The 17908-nt window shown below is 32.7% G+C and overlaps 1 protein-coding gene and 1 long non-coding RNA gene across 2 annotated transcripts in view; one reads left to right on the forward strand and one right to left on the reverse strand.

The window, feature by feature from the left end:
* Positions 1-341, reverse strand: part of LOC135835475 (uncharacterized) — a 33449-nt gene extending 33108 nt beyond the window's left edge. The window contains exon 1 of the long non-coding RNA XR_010556893.1: positions 48-341. This is a non-coding gene — a long non-coding RNA (uncharacterized LOC135835475). The remainder of the gene's footprint in view (positions 1-47) is intronic.
* A 31-nt stretch (positions 342-372) lies between these two features.
* LOC135835473 (neuronal acetylcholine receptor subunit alpha-6-like) lies at positions 373-14665 on the forward strand. Its single transcript, XM_065349740.1, has 9 exons — positions 373-553; positions 5977-6113; positions 6568-6612; positions 6708-6817; positions 11417-11624; positions 11701-11875; positions 13429-13581; positions 14080-14249; positions 14424-14665. Exons 1-9 carry the CDS (start codon positions 451-453, stop codon positions 14628-14630), a joined length of 1308 nt encoding a protein of 435 aa, XP_065205812.1. The 5' UTR covers positions 373-450; the 3' UTR covers positions 14631-14665.
* Positions 14666-17908: the final 3243 nt, after the last annotated feature.

A 17908-nucleotide genomic window follows, 5' to 3' on the forward strand; every position in this document is an offset into this window, starting at 1 on the left:
ACGAAAGAAAATAAGAGAAAGAGTAAAAACATAATTTAAAATCTCACCATAGCTCCGACTACTTCTTATAGCATACTCTCTGTTACGCGTATTTTCAAAAACAGAAACCGTCTTCGCGTCTTGTTTAACAATGGAGGAAAAAAATACAGTATAATAATTCGACGTCATAAAATCGGTTTCCATTTGTAACAAAATCTTCAGAGCATTACTAATTCATATCACATTCAAGATTCGACGACGATGCTTACAATAATTCTACCAACAACCTATTTAATCAGCCAGTTAAATTAGAGGAAAAAATTCCAACATTGTACACGTTTAAGCATCCGCTCTATTAAATTGGTACATCGTTTAATAATCGAGATAAAGCCGCACTTTTGTAGTGATCATGGTACATATAAATTGTTCGAGACAACGTTTTTTTTTTCTTCATCTTCAGTGCAGGGAAACATGCAAGGCGATATTTTCAATTTGCGGATACTTTTTACCTCGTGCAAGTCGGTAATTATATGCTGGTGGATTTTTAATGGAATTTGCCTGGCGAGCGTCAAAGGTAAAATTTATATCTTTCATTAACGCCTATCTAATTGTAGAAAATTGGCCGAAAACTACCGTTATCGTTCTATTGTGTTTTGAAGTGGCGAACGTGTTTTAATATTTAATTGCACGTATACTCGTATTTCGTACTCGAGCCTTTGTGTGTGGGTGAGTGAAATAGGTACTCGATACAGCATCGATTTTCATTTCGTATTAAAATGACAAAATTTCGGTCAGAAAGTATACGATGGTGATGAAAGAAAATTTCACGCAGGATTTGAAATTTTTTCAGCCTTGAAGCTAAATTGAGCTGAACAATACCTATTTGAAATTTTATATACTCATCTTCAAGAAACGAAATTGTTAATTGAAAAATATGTACTTGTACGAGCACATGCATGCTGCATACGTACCTTCACTAGATATTTTATGAACAGGCGTGGATGATTTTAAATCTGAGTATTTTATAGCGATATTTACTTACTGGTAAAATAAAGAATGAAAAATGAGAATATCATGTACTTATAGTTAATCCTAATTATATCACAATACCGACAAGGCTTTTTTTGTGGGGGAGCGCGATGAGATCGACACAGTCCCACCAAAGGAAAGTTCGAAAATATCGAAAAATTACCATTTTCTAAAACAATAAAAGAATTAGAAAAAAATGAAAAAAATATTGGTAACTTTTTCAACAATTTTTGAATTTTTTTAGGTCAAAATAATCCAAATACAAAATCTATCAAAGTTGCCACATTCAATTATTCTTGAACTATGGAGCATTATTACTTGAAGAGCAAAAAAAAGTGATCAAATATTTTTCTAAACAATAAAAAAATAATTTAGGTACGTCGGGTTTTTTCTCAAAACACAATGGGGGGGATGAAAATTAGGAACTTGCAACTTAAATTTAGTGCCCCCCAAGGAAGGAAATTAATATTTTAAAAAAACCTGTCCATTACCATCTACAACCTTCTACCATCTCAGCTTATTTTTGTTCTGCATTTTTTAGACAGATTCTTATTTTTTGATAAACCGGCTGAGCGCCTGCACCTAATTTATCAGATTCACGGAAGGAGGGGTGAGCAATTAAACATATATTTTATTGGTCTAAGCTGAATTTACGTAGGTAAGTGATTTTGATGCTAATTTTTCCATTATTTTGATCCAGTATTTTAAAGACCATCTCTTCTTTAAATAAACTCTCCAATGAAAAAAGTATGTAAGAGTAATAAGTCATCATAGGCCTCACCTACAAAATGAATTTGTTATCATAATTAATTAATTTTGACGAATGATTTCCATATCAAAATAAATGCTTAACACAAAAATATAGTTTAAGGTCAATTTCTAATCACTTTCAATACATTTTGACGGATAATTACTTAAAAAATGTAGGTAACTGAAATCACCACATTTCAAATGATGGCCTTTTAGTAGATCAGTAGATATTGGGAATTTTCATTAACCTTACTTTTCACAAAGAACATTGGAAATTGCATGAAAAATTCAACATTTCTCTCTATCTGAATTATTCATCTTAAAAGATTCGACAATTCTAAAAAAACACTGGTCAGTTCATAGAAAATTTTGGCAAGAAAACTTCAAATGATTTTGAACAAATCTTATTCCTCTGGCCAAAATTCAGTAACCTTACTGATGGGTGATTCCACGTCAATTCGACCAAGAAGTGGTAGGGGGAGGGGGTCGGCGATTTTTTTGAAATTTTTCCTGTGAAAAGACCTTTTGAAGGGATAACCCACTTCGGGGGCTCATAATTTTTCCGCTAGAAAACTTACTGACTCGGAAATAATTTCACAGTTCAAAATGGCATCCAAATTTGATTCAAAAACGTTCGTGTAAAAGTTCATAAAAGTTTTATAAAAGTTCAACGTTGAACTTTCAGTGAAAATTCAAATTTCAAAATGGCGCCGTAAATGCTCAAATTTGGGTCCAAATTTCAAAAAAAGTATGAGCGTGTAGTATATCAAGATCAACTGCTATGTTTTCAGAGGTGTTGAACACGAATATTACCTTGGTTTTTTGATTACGCTTCATTTGATGCCCCCAGCACCCCCTCCCCTTTGAAAGAGTCTAATTCCAAAAAAATGGGTTGTGTAACGCGATACATGAAATAGCACGTTTTTGGAGGTGCTGAACACGAATATGACTTTAATTTTTTGATTGAGACTCATTTGAGGTCCCATACTCTCCACCTCTTGAGTCATTGAATAAAAATAAAATGGGACACTGGGGGCCTTAGATGCCGTCCAATCTAAAAACGAAGGTCATATTCGTGTTCAGCACCTCCAAAAACGTGCCATTTCATGTATCGCGTTACCCTAAACCATTTTTTTTTTTTTTGGAATTTCACCCTTTAGAGGGGAGGGGGTGCGGAGGGCTTCAGATGAAGCGCAATCGAAAAACCAAGGCAATATTCGTGTTTAGCATCTCCGAAAACATAACAGTTGATATACTACACGCTCATACTTTTTTTAAACAAATTTTGGACCCAAATTTGAGGGTGGCAATTTACCCCCCAGTTGAAAGTGCCCATTTTGAAAACAATAGATTCTGAGACAGCATGAAAAGTGACATCTATGGTGATTTTTTGCGTAATTTTGAATCATAGCTCGCACTTACGGCACCATTTTTAAATTTGAACTTTCATTGAAAGTTCAACTTTGGACTTTTGAAAAATTTTATGAACGATTTTAAATCAGCTTTGGATGCCTTTTCAAACTGTGAAATTGGTTTTGAGCCAAGTTTCATAGTGGCGAAGATTACCGTAAATAAGAACCAAAGAGAAATATTCCAAAATTATTGGCATGCTACCTACCCATTGAATGTTCAAAAATTGATATTTTTGAGCTTTAAATGCCCCGGGACATAAAGTGTGAGGCATTGTTAGACAGGGGAGAAGAGTGGAGATTTGGAATCTGTAAAAAAACAAAAATCCTGCTATTCACCCCGAAAGTTTCGACCAGAATTTCCATTTTTTCCAACCCCCTTCAATGCCCCAAAAAGGGTTGATAGTTTCGGTTTTTCTTCAATGTACCTCAATTTTTGAATTCTTTGAACTTTCGGTTTTTCAAAAAGTATAAAATCATCAATTTTGGATTAGCCGATGATTATTTATGAATTTTTTCCAAAACCTCCAAAAAATATTCAATCAATAGAAAATTCACGCGGTATTTAAAGCAAAAAAAATCGAGAAGGTATATGTACATACCAGATGGGTTAATATACAGGTATCTAAAAGCTAAAGATTCAGGTAGTAAGACAGTCAACACAGGCTTTGTAAATGACCGAAATTAGGTAGATACGCCTATATCAAAGAAAAAGGATTTCAAATATGATTATATAGGGTCACGGGTGGTTAGTTGTCAATAATTGTTAGTTGTCAAATTGCGTTTTTAAAAGGATACATGAACGCTATCTCCACGAAACCTTCATAATAACTTCATGCTATACCTACTAATGTTCCAACATGCAAAATTGGCTACATAGCTTTTTATTTGGGGATACAGTTTTGAAAAAAGTGATTTTACAGGTGTGAAGTTACACATGTTAAATTGGAACTTTTCGTTTTTAAACACCAAAAATATGTCAAAAGTAAATAAATTATACATCAATTTAAAGGAAATTTTATCACGGATTCAGAAATCACATGTTCAATTACAAAAAATTTCGAAATGAATAAAATTTTTTGGTACAAAGATGAAAAATGAGAAGTTGTTAGTTGTCAAAAAAAGGGAATATTGTTAGTTGTCAATGAGATAGTTTACCAAAATATGCATCAAAGTGGGAAAATATTTTTAGAAACTCATCTATTGCATTATTGAATCACTTTTTTCGGCCTTTCATTCTATAAAACGAATAAAAAGTTGCAATGATCGATTTACCTACACAAAAAAAAATTCAAAGAATGACCAGTCAATTTTTAAGTCGTTTATGGATATTTTTTCAAGTTTTTGGGTTTATCTAAAAGTTTAGTCCTTCTCACATGTTATCTTTTTGAAAATTTTCGAAAATTGAATTGTAAGTTTTTTTTTAATCAATAGTGAATGCGTGTTTGACAACTTACAACAGGGGTGGTTGTTAGTTGTCACGAAAAAGTATCTCACTAAATCCACCATTAACTATTCATCACATGAACCAAAATTCAATTTTAAAAAAAGAAAACATGCGCAAAGAATCAAGCTTTCAAATGAGCCCAAAACCGCAAAAAAATATTCATAAATGGCTTCAGAAACTTCAAAAAACTTTTTTTTTTGACAATTAACCACCCGTGACCCTACGCAAAAATTTGTCGACTTTGCCGCAACTGAATATTTTTTAGTCTAGACCTAAGTAATTTGGAGAAAAAACATACCGAAATGTTTCAGAAACTTACAAAAGAGAATTATAAAAAAACTAGTAAGTAGGCGAATAATCGTTGTTCACTGACAAAAGAAGACTTGGCAACCACGAATGACTTCAGTTAGGTAGGCTTTTGCAGTCGTTTAAAATTCCGAGACTCTTTCATGTTGATTAATAATCATCTCGCGGGCACGAGCTTGATATTAAGATTATTCCAGTCGTCTTGATTTCACTCAACGTACGAAAAATGAGAATAATCTAGTAAAAAATTTTCCTTCTTCGAAATTTCTCATCGTCGTTACACATTGCACAAAAAAATCTCAGAAAATATACCTTCAAAGTATATAGCGTGGAGAAAAAAAAAATGGTAAATGCTCTCGGAATTAAATGAGTATTAAAAAAATTTAAAACACCGCTAGTAAAACCGAAAAAAGCTTTGAAATTCATTAAAAAAATTTCCATAACAAAAAATATATAACGTAATAAAATGGCGAAAAAGAACAACGACGAAATAAAGCGGAGAAAAAAATTAAGGCGTGATGGAAGCGAAAAAAGGTGGCAAGTACGTAAAAATATCGTAAAAACAGTTGAAAAACATTTGAGATTTTCTTAAACTATACGATACGCGTTCTTATGGTGCGAAAAATTTCACAAAACGTTCACGTTTCGGCGAAATATTAAAAATATTTCAATTTTTCTCATTGTGATGTCGTTCCCTGCGTTCCCCCCTGACTCCATAGTACTTTCACTTCTTCTATTCGGCGCTAACTTTGAGAATATTTCGTCGGGTATTGCGACGAGAGTACGTATTTAATAAATAACAATTTAAAATCCAAATTAAAAATAAAAAAAATAACGTGCCGCAGTTCGCTGCAGTATTTTAAGATGACGCGTTAAAGATTTAAGACGCCTGGCTCGGGTTACAAAAAATCTATTAAATCGACGGCAAATAAAATTTTTTATTTTGTTTTTTAATTATTTTTCGAGAAATTAACGAAGGATTCGTCTTTATTGGGAATTTCTTTCTTCTTTTTTTTCTTTACTTAAAAAAAACCCTGTTTAATCATTTTGTTTCAGAAATACGAGACAGAAATAAAACCGAAAAGGAGAAATTAAGACACGATTTGCTGCTGAACTACGATTCGTACGCTTTACCGGATTACAAAAACTCCAATGAAGTCGATGTTTTAATGTTATTCAATTTCGCCGAACTGGTAATGATAAATGATGCGATAAAGTTACCACATACAGACCTGCGATTCATCAAAAATACACGCAGTGTCATATTGCGAATACGAGCACGCGGAATATTCGTCGTCGTTCGCTTTTAAAACAATGTTATCGAATTGGGTTGCCACGAATTAGGGTCTCGAAACACAAGAGGATTAACACGGCAACCAGCTGCTTTTTAAGTACCACTTGGATAGATATACGTGTCTTTTGGTACAATAATACTTACGAGGGGAATAGCAAGCTGGTATAAAATCTCGAAAATACTTAATTAATAAAAATCAATAATCATTTTTTTTGCAGTAGTAGACATTCGTTCATGAATGTAGCGTACCTATACTTTTACCCTCCTACCTATCTATGTACTTACCTACGCATGCAGTACCATGTACCTAGCTTATGCATTCATATTATGTACTTATGCATTTCATTTTACAGGATTACCAGAAGAATATTATTTCAATAAATGGCATAACCGTTCTGGTATGTTTTTCATGATAAAAATTGAACATGAACTGAGGTTTGATATCATTTCGCATTAATACTCACCTACGTGATCTGTGGTTTTTTTCATGAAGTCTTGGCGTGATAAGCGTTTGAAATGGGAACCCTCCAAGTACGGTAATATTGAAAATTTGGGTTTTGATAACGATGAAATTTGGAAACCGGATTTAGCTCTGTATAATACGTAAGTACATACGTATTAAGTTAAGTTAGCATGCGAAATCCTTATCAAAACCGAATCGTAAGCAGTAAACCTACCTATCGTAAAAGGTGATATTAAGTAAGTCGTCTTTTGTATTTTAGCTGCCTGAAAACTGAGCGTCTTATGTGATATTGAATTTTTTTCAAAATAACTCGAAAACATTATAAATCTATAAAAAAATGGAATGGTCATTGATCAATTTAGTTTTCAGAAAACCTATTTTGCGGGGAAAATCGTACTTTTGGATGCGATACAAGAATAGGAAAGAACTCGTTCTTAATTGGACAAAAAATTCCAATTTAACAATTCGTAGTCACATTTTCAATACAGAGTAGGAAAATTTAAGGAAATTAACGACTTTCGAGGGGAAAAACTCATTAGAATACTTCCAAGAATATTTTTCAACTTTGGCAATGGCAGAGTGATGGAGGCAACCTGCCCCCAGCCACCCTAGTTTCGCCCCACTTTCCTCACAGTGAGAGTATAACCGATATACAGGATGTCCGGGGAGTGGTGGTACAAACTTTAGATTTGGATACAACCAAAGGTTATGTGAATGGTGTGGTCTATCTTCAAAATTGAAGGGGCAAAATATGTTTTTAAAATCCAAAAGCCAAAATCCAATTTTGACCATGGAGGACCGGTGTAGGTACTTTGAAAAATGAACAAAATTACCTATCATGAGTTTTTGCCGAACTTGCAAATTGAAGGGGCTACAAATGATTTTCAATTTCAAAAAATCGCGATGAAAAAAATAAACGTGGAAGTGAATACTGGGACAGGTAGGTTCGTCAAAAATAAACAAATTTTGGTATGATCATTTTTTTCCTTACTTTCAAATTTAAGAAGTTCTTGAAGCTCAAAAATTGTAAATTTAATGAAATTTTTAGCAAATCAAAAATTGTTGAGCTTCGAAAACTTTTTAAATTTTGAAGTAGAAAAAAAAGATGATCATTGCAAAATTTGTTTATTTGTTAACGTAATATTTATTTCCGCATTCGTTTTTTTTGTCGCGAATTTTTAAAATTAGGAATCGTTTGTAGCTCCTTCAATTTGCAAGTTGTGCAAAAAGTGATAACAAGTAATTTTGTTCATTTTACAAATATCGATCCCCATAGTCAAAGTTGAATTTCGGCTCTTGAATTTTAAAAAACGTATTTTCCCTTCAATTTTCAAAATAGGCAATTTGTTTATCTCACTTTTTTTTACTCGTACCCAGTTACATCCAAATCTGAAGTTTGTACCACCACTCCTCGGACACCCTTTAACTATATGATACGGTAATTCTCAGAATTATAGCTATACACAATCAAATTTTTTAGGATTTTGAGGCATTTGTCGAAAAAATTCCACAGAGCCCACTTATGTAATTTTTTTGAAAAGACTTATTTATAGTGCCAAAAAAAAATACATCTTTTCTCACTCAAGTTGTAAATGTGCCTCAAAATGAGTTGGTGATTTGAACAATGCCCAGACAGAAGACTCTTAAAACTGACAAGGGCGGTATCCCATCCCAACTAGTAAAAGCATTTCGAACCAGACAAAGCCCAAAACGAAAAAGTCTTGAAAAATACGTCAACAACCAAAATTTCAGGTGCTAAAATATACTTACATATTTTTCGATTTCTGATGAACTTTTAAAAATCAAAAGGACAAAAATACTAAAAAAAAATCAAAATTTTTAACAAATTCACCAAGAAAGCTGGAAGACCTCTGGAATCGATTGGAAACTATTTCAATTTTTTTTTAGCTGGAATTTCCACAAAATTTCACCTAATAAAGTTCAAAAACTAGGTAATATTTTACTTTATGCTCTGAATTCAATATTATGAGTTGATTGGAGGGATGTTTCAAGTGATCAAGTCACTTTGGAGCCTCCAACCAAATTTCTGAAACTTCGTTTATTTATATCTCCAGCGAATTAATAATATTGAAAATTTGAAAAATTCATGCACCCTCGTCGTTTGACGAGAAAATTTGAAATTCAGTTTACGAACGTTTTCGGAGCCTCCAGCAACTTTTTGAAAATCCCAATTATCAAAAACGTCTCAAAATCTGTCCAATTAAACGTTAGCACATCACACAATATATGGTACTAGAACGCGTTCGGTGCAATATTGGTAACCATATTTGACCACTGAGACTTACACTTGAATTTTCCAAAATCGCTTTCTGATGGTCAGAGGCTCCAGCTAGGATAGCTTGAGAAACCCTATTCAATCGACTCAACATCGTAATGATACGGATACAAAGTAAATTTTACCTTTTCAACTTCATTGGGTGAAATTTTGTGGAAATTTCAACTTTAAGAAAGTTGCTAAATGCACCAGAACTGCTCAAAATGATTCAAAGGGTCAAAGTTATAGTAGGTAAATACCTATAGTACATTCTCATCCTCCAAATTGCAGCTTTCTAGGAGAATTTTCTATTATAAAGTTGATTTTTTTCACTTTTTGGTATTTTAATTTTTTTTTAATTCAAAAATTTTTAAATGCAGTTTAGCACATTGAATTTGGGATGGCGATGTATTTTTCCATGCTTTTACGTTTTATCTTTGCCTGATTCGATATTTCTCTGCTGATTTGGATACCTACTTGCAAACTTCCGAAGCTCTCTTGTTTGAGTCCTCAACTCCACATTTAGAGATTTTGGGGAACTTTTTTCAGAAAATCTAGGTATGATGATTATGTGTACAAAAATACTTGCACTTTTTTCCACTTACGTCAGTAATCGCCCCTAAGATCCGAGTATATTTAAAATAAATAATCTATCAATTTTCAAAATTCTAAAATCAGTTGGAGGCTCCAGAACTACTCAAAACTGTTCGAAACTTTTTCCAATCAATTTATCGGGTCTAAAATACGGTCTTATATCACATTTTAGCTTTCTAGGTTAATTTGGTAAAATTTTGATTTTTCCCCATTTTCAGTCCAAATTTAATTTTCAAAAATTAACCAAAAATCTAAAAATGCACTTCAGCTCTTGTAGTTTTGGCTGATGATACTTGGATTATCGCATGATCTTATTTCTACCTAGCTTTGTCCGGATTATTTTTTTTGTGCCAGTTGAGATAGGTATTAGGTAGTAGGTACATCCATAGTTCGAGTAGCCCAGTTGCATGTTTTGAGAATCGGGGTCTTTTTTTTCAAAAAAAAAATTACCTGTGACAAAATATTAAATGTCAAAATTTCACAGGAAATTTTTCAACATAGCATCATTTTCACCTAAATACATATATGCTCATTCATACTTAATCTAAATAAAAACTTGAAAAAGTACTCCTTCATTGCTCCAAAAAAATTAGTCAGCAAATGAGAATAGAGAAGAGTTTTCCTTTCGCACAAGACAGTTCAACTATGCATACCTAAGCAATCACCTTTTAAATTCTGTTTCAAAAATTGATACATCTTCAAAGGAAGGAGGGGAAATACAAAAGTAAAATCAAACATCAGATGATCAAAACGAATATAACCATTCAATGTCATTTGAGATGGACTATCAGGTAAAACAATTCATATAATAATTTAAAAAGCAAATTTAAATCTCGAAGGTCACAATAAAAGTACAATGATAGGTGAAGAATCAGACAGTCAAAACTTCAGACCAAAAACCTATTCATAAAAAGCTCGGTTTCTTTTCTCACACTTCTCAGTTTTTCTTTTTTTTTTACCCTCGAAGTGAACTAAATATATATTGTCAGTGATTATTATTTGCACAAAAGAAGAGACAAAAAAAAGAGAAGAAAAAAATGTAGGTACACTTTGAGAAAAGAAAAGAGAAAACTGTACACAAAGCTAAAATTTTAAAACCCTTTCTTCATTAATTGTTGTAAATAAAGCCGGAAAAAAGTTATTCCGCTAAACTTTTAGAAAAATTTATTTGGGCGAATATATTATCTTTACTCTTTTGATCCTTGCAGGCGCATAACCGGCATTTCATTTACTTTGCCGGGTACGTACTGCATAAAAAAAAAGAAAAAAAATTTCGAGAATGTGAAAAACTTGCTACTTTGATAATTGTTTACATTTTTATCGTCGACAAACACGCTTTCTACGATCGAAATATTTTCTGCAGCGAGTCTCGAGTCTACTTTTTACACGTTGAGATAAATATGGTCCTATACACATAGAGAAAATATACAGAAAACTCGTACTTCTTGCGAGCGATGAGAGTTTACAATTTACGTTTGAATTCGTATTTTGTTTAAATTGTATTTCATTTTTCGGTTAGATTAATTCTTATTTCAAAAAAGTTTTCTATACATTATTGTAGTACACTATATAGAGTTGTGTAACGAAGTGAAAATGTACAGGAAAATTGCATTTCTCGTTGCTTATTTTTAATCACGGTTCGATAAATTTCACAGAAGTAGTATTCGCCGCGCCGCCGGTTTGCGAAAAGAGTATATTTACCGTGCACGATAATTTGATTAAGTAGGCTGGAAAAAAACATTCCTTTTATATTTTTCGTCAAATATTAGATACGAGTAGTTAGGTACCTACCTAAATTTTACTCGACAATATAGAAGATAACATCTAGGTAGGTAAAAAAGTGTGTAATTTTTCTTGATTTTTTTTTCAGCGCAGATACCGATATGAGAGAAGATTTTGGAAAAACTAATATCGCTTGTCATTATAATGGCAGTTTAACGTGGGTAGCGCCAGCGTTGTTTCGAGCATTTTGCCCATTGGATGTTTTACATTGGCCATTTGATACGCAAATTTGCGATCTGAAATTTGGCTCGTGGACTTACGATCGTTCTAAGATTGATTTGAAAATGCGTGATTTGGTGAGTGGAAATTCATGACTCGAAAGAGACCTTCATCTTTTTGGAAAGTGAATTTACTAGATATTTTTTCATAAAGGGAAATCCTAGCGATCGTGCGTTTTCGTCGGAATGGATTATTAAAAAAGTCACTTCGAAAAAGAACACGATCTTTTACCAATGTTGTCCGGAGGCTTACGTTGATATCACTTACTCTGTCAAGGTTCATAGGAAACATAGCTCTTTCAAGATGTTCATCCTTTTTCCTGCATTTGGTAACATGATTTTTTTGCTGTTTCAAATTTTAACTTCGTTTTTGAACTCACAAGAGAACCTCTTGAGGTGTCCGCCTCCGATTTGAACGGAACCGCGATTTTTTGAAAGAGTATGGTCTAACCCCCCCCCCCAAAACCAAATTTTCAGCTGCCCCACTTCATATCTCGATATTTGGCGAATGTTTGAAAATTCAAAATTGACCGTTTTTGGTGATTTACAGATTTAGGTATACTTTTTTCAAAAAAGTACGTACATGATCAGTAAAAATGATCAAAATAAATCCTAAAACTGATATTAATTCCCCAAATCCAAATTTCGTCTATTCCAGCCATTCTGGAGCCTCCAGCGCAATTTCTCCAGAATTTTCAATTTGCTCCAGAAGACGTTAATATGAAGTTGGGCAGCTGAAAATCGAGTTGTATGTTATACTCGACCTATTTAACGAATTTATCCACATTTGAGCCGATTCTGGAGGGGACACCTCAAGAGTGGTTTTTTGACCAGCTTTTTTCATAGATAATAAAAATATCCAAAAATTAAAGGGAGGCCCCAGAAAGGCTGGAAATGTTGAAATTCGTTCTCGTGGGGTTAATTAATGACAAAATATAGCAATTTGCGCAAATTTCAAAAATTTTCTCACAAACGAAAAATTTTTGATTTTTAGATACCTATTTTCATTTTGAAAAAAAGCTGGTCAAAAAACCACTCTTAAGGTGTCCCCTCCAGAATCGGCTCAAATGTGGATAAATTCGTTAAACAGGTCGAGTATAATGCACAGCTCGATTTTTAGCGGCCCAACTTCATATCCACGTCTTCTGGAGCAAATTGAAAATTCTGGAGAAATTGAAAAATCGTGCTGGAGCCTCCAGAATGGTTGGAAATGGCGAAATTCGTCTTCGTGGGGTTAGTTCATCACGAAATACTGCGATCCGCGGAAATTTCGTAAATTTTCTCGCAAACTGGAATTTTTTGATTTTTGAATATTTTTATTTTGGAAAAAAGCTGGTCAAAAAACCACTCTTGAGGTGTCCTCTCCAGAATCGGCTCAAATGTGGATAAATTCGTTAAACAGGTCGAGTATAACACACAACTCGATTTTCAGCTGCCCAACTTCATATTAACGTCTTCTGGAGCAAATTAAAAATTCTGGAGAAATTGAAAAATCGCACTGGCACTGGAGTCTCCAGAATGGCTGGAAATGACGAAATTTGGATTTGGGGAATTAATATCAGTTTTAGGATTTATTTTGATCATTTTTACTGATCATGTACGTACTTTTTTTAAAAAAGTATAAATCACCAAAAACAGTCAATTTTGAATTTTCAAACGTTCGCCAAATATCGAGATATAAAGTTGGGAGCTGAAAATTTGGTTTCGGAGGTTTTAGACCATGCTCTTTTAAAAAATCGTGGTCCCGTTCAAATCGGAAGTGGACACTTCAAGACGTTCCCTTTTCAGTTTTTTTTTTTTTTTTTTTTTAAATTCAAATGTTTAAAAGTTTATTGGTTCCCAAATTAAAGTCTCAAAACTAACATTTTGCTAAAAATTTCAGTTATATCCCTTCTAACTCTGTCTTTATTTTGGATACCTTACCAATCCTCGATAAAATTCATACTAGCAGCGACTACAATGGTATTGTCCAGTTTACTGTTGAGCTTCTACGGCGATAAAGTTCCAATTATGCTGCACAAAGTTCCTCTAATAGGTCAGTATGAAACATGTTTGCTGTTGTTGTTTTTGTCGCTGGGTTTTCAGTTTTTTGAATTGAAATATTAAACATGACTTGATTGGCGGCAAAAAATTAACTATGGTAATCCTTTGAGGGAAAGTTGAACGGTGTATTTTTGTAAAAGCAAAGGCGAGACAAAATGACGTATCTGCATAGATGAAAGTTAAACATGGTGAGCATAATGGAACACCACCATGTCAACTGTTCATTATCCCAGCTTTTAATATTTATTTATTTTTAATTGAAATACGTTCAAAGTACATTTGATCCCTGCAGCGTTGATTAACATATAAATTAATCCAAGATTGTGTATGTTTTTTAATTATTTCTTTATTGTTTTTTTTTTGTTTTGGTATGGCATGACATATATAGTATAGGATGTATGATGGCACGCGTTTGTGTGTATTTTTTTTTCAGTACTTTTATTGTGCAGGGTTAATTTTTCATTGTTGTTGTCCTTTTTTTTTTTCACAGTGAGATTTTACGATAATGTGTTTTGTCTGTGCGTATTATACATGATATTTTGCGCGGTTACGTATGTCATAGCGGAGCCTGAATTCCGATGTAGGAATCCTATACCAAGCGCTGCTGCTCTGTTTTTAGATTCTTTTATCGTTAATTATTTGATATTTCCGTCGGAAAAGGTAAGCTTGCAAACAAGAAAATTACTATTTTTAACGATAAGATAATCATTCTTTTTTTGTTTATGTAAATTGGATAATAACGTGTGCCTATTCAATTAAGATTTTATTCAAGATTAATTTACATAGCATATTTTGTATGTGTCACAATATTGAACTGTTACGTTATTTTCATAGAATTTGAGAAATACTTTGACCACAGGCTCATCAGAAGAAAATGGTCATAATCCAATTATTGAGAACGATATAGAAGTACACGTTGATCGTGTAAATGGAGTAGAATGGTATTTAATATTTATAATGATTAATCGAGCATTATTTGTGATTTATACTATAATTTTAGTCATCTTATTATTCAGAATTATTTTATTGATTGAAAGTTGACATTATTATCCGAATACATAATTTTTAATATTTGATACATTTTTCAAGCAAATTGCCAAAGTGAAATTTAATCTCTAAAAAATCTAGCGATATTTGATTTTTGAGCCTCGAAAAGTGCAAAGATGATAATTCAACTGCGAAGGAAAGATATGGTTGGTTTCAAAGTTCCATAAAGAAAATCCTTAAAAATTGAAAGATTTTCTGTCGATTTCAGAAATTTAAAAAAATTCAAAAAAAGTAGTTTCTAAGGTATAGTTCAAGGTAGGTAATTTTCAATGTTTTTCATAAAATGAAATTTTTTTAGCAAAATGAACAAGGCAATGTGAATAATTAATTCCGTCAATAAAACTCCCACTAGTTTTTAGCTATTTTAAGACCTCCAGTTATTTTTCAATCCATCCGCAGAAAATTCAAATAGGTAAGATGTGGAATGGCCAAAAAAGAACTCGAGCACGATAATTTTGGTATGTGCTTTTTGGGCACCTTCTCAACCGTTTGAGGTGATTACCACAAAATGTCGGAAGGGTGAGTTTAAAAGCAAATTAATGACCAATTTGTAAATCCTAAAAAACTGTCAAAAATTCACCTTCAAACTCACCATTCTTGAATCTCACGATAACCATCTAAGACGGCCGAGAATGAGCCAATAAGCACAGGCAAAATATGTTACAAGTGATAAAGTTCACTTCGGCCTTTCCATAGGAATTTGGAATGTAGGGAGAAAATTAAAAAATCACTGGAGGCTCAAGAATTTCCCAAAACCGGTAGGTACTTAGTAAGTATTTGAAGTCTGAGAGTTGAATTGGAGAAATAATTTACACTAGCTCATTTCGCTCAAAAAGTTCATATTTTATGAAAATGTTAGAGAATTACCTTTAAAACTGCTTGATTAATTTACGGTTTTTGAACATACACTTTCGATCTAGGTAGTTTTGTTTCATTTAAATCGGAGAGTGTGACTTCAAACGTTTTTCTTGTGTACGTCTTCGGATGTCCTTTTGATTTTTTCCTGTTTGGTCGAAGAATTTTTTATTGAAAATAATCTGACAACAAATTTTCAACTAAGTACCTAATTCAACTCAATGTGAACTCAAACCAATCAAAATTTAGAGCGCTTTCGCACTTTCGACGGCTGAAATTTTGGCTGGTGACGTATTTTAGGATCCTCCATCGATTTCTCTATCTCCAGGTCAAAATTTTCTACGCCGCTGATTAGGGTACTTCGTTACTTACCTTGTTATATAGGATGAGGAACTAAGGGTTGATGTTTCTAATAAGACCACTAGAAGGAAATTTTTCAGTGAATTGGAGAGGAGGTGAAATTCATGCTGATTGATTAGGTATTGACTATTATTCTTGTGCAGGGTGCGCAAAAATATCGAGACGAATTTCAAAAAAATCGTTAAAGAACCAAGTTTTTGTATGCAGTAATCAGAAAAAAATTGGAAAAAATTGGTAGAATAACTTGATTAGCATAGGTATATTTTCGTGACAAAAAATATAAGTATACTAATCAAATTATTCTACCAATTTCTTCCAATGTTTTTCTATATACTGCATAAAAATATCGTGAACCCCAAAGAAGCTTTTCTATTGAAAATATAGGTTGGCAACGTGAAATAGATGCATCTGATTGGTGGAATGTTATCACCTCAGCCTAACAACCAATCATCTGCTATCATTATTATCATTCATTGTGATCAACCGAAACATTCAACAGAAAACTTTTTTAGGGGTACACGATATTTCTGCGCACCCTTTAGTAATGATTTTTGTAAGTAGGTATTAATTCATTCCAAACTTTACAATTAAAGTTGTTCTAAGTACGATTTATTCTGAAAAATTTAAAAGATCTCATTCGAGAATTATTTATTTTGACTGTGTGTAAATGGATTGAAAGACTATAGTCAAACAGTGCCATTCAAAAACGTCTCGAGAGCTTTTGCAAGTCGAAAATGGTGCTTCACGCACAGAGTTTCAGTAGATGAATACCTTTGAATGAAAATTTTAGCACAAACATGCAAATAAAAATATAAATCCACATAATATTTCAATTTTGAAAAAATGTGATGAGTACCCAAACAAGGAAACTTTAAAAATATTAAAAATGACAAAGGTACATGAAATAAAATTTTCAAAAAATAAAAAATAGCGAAAAACTTGCTATTTTCGAAAAAGCTATTCGCTGATTGCAAGAGAGTTTTTGCATTTACCTTTAGCTTATTTGCTGCTTTAATGCTTTATGCTTTTAATATTGCTTGAACAAATCTTGATGATCGACATGATCAATATTATCTCACCTCAGACATTTATGTACCATCAATTCGAGAACTGATTTTTCTGAATTTGCTTATTTTCACTTCTTATAGATAGAAATATGCCAGATTTCCATAAAATTAAATTCAAAAAATAATTTATTACCTACCATTTGAAAATTGTGAAGAAATTTTTTACAAATACAGTGATAAAATTTCTAATCATCACGGAGGCGAACAACTACTGGCCACTTCTTCGAATTTAGCGCCAAAATATTATTGCTAAGCATTACAATAAAATCTTAATCCGATTGGCTTTAATTAGAATACTACTCGCTGATTGGCTATGTAATATGTATTGACAATAATTAATGATGAAAAAGCAATTACAATAGTTTTTTCGCACTTCGTGCAAAAACTCAAATAATTTGTACAGAGAAAAACCTAAAAAGTTGATTCAATTTGAAGAAGTAAATCATGAATTATTCTTTCTGACATCGAGGATGTACCTACTTTCACAATTATTTTGAACGCCCCACGGTATACATTCTGATTAGGCCATTCCTAACTTCGTAATTAAAAACCATGATACCTCACTTAACTAATGGCTTAAATTAAAGAGTTGTATACCTATTTCGATTATTTTTAAATAACATTAGGCTTATTTACCATCACGTATAGGCATGTGTGTTCAATAATTAAATCACAGGTCAAAAATACAGATTTGAGAAATTGGCCCGATGTTCAATTAAATGCAATACTCTTCCACCCAAACAAGAACAACTACAAGAACAACAACAGGTGTTGAGGTGAATCTATGATTGCAAAAAAGTGTTTACCTTTTGCATTTATGGCTCATTGGTTGCATCGATGAGCATTTGATTCCCATTTTCATTTTGTTTTAAATTCTATTCTCAAAACACGTTTAAAGTTTCAACTGTTGTCTATCAACATATCTTCTGCACGTTGTTTCTCATTTCTTGATTGAATCATAGAATTAAAGATGTTTGATTTTACTCCATA

This window comes from Planococcus citri, chromosome 2, assembly GCF_950023065.1.
Source record: "Planococcus citri chromosome 2, ihPlaCitr1.1, whole genome shotgun sequence".
Lineage (NCBI taxonomy): Eukaryota > Metazoa > Arthropoda > Insecta > Hemiptera > Pseudococcidae > Planococcus > Planococcus citri.

Bases quoted from the DNA above. Each gene is read 5' to 3' on its own strand.
- LOC135835473 (XM_065349740.1), top strand. From the start codon at position 451: ATGCAAGGCGATATTTTCAATTTGCGGATACTTTTTACCTCGTGCAAG. The intron at 11,876-13,428 runs GTAACATGATTT...TAAAAATTTCAG, and splicing joins CATCCTTTTTCCTGCATTTG to TTATATCCCTTCTAACTCTG. The intron at 14,250-14,423 runs GTAAGCTTGCAA...TTATTTTCATAG, and splicing joins TGATATTTCCGTCGGAAAAG to AATTTGAGAAATACTTTGAC.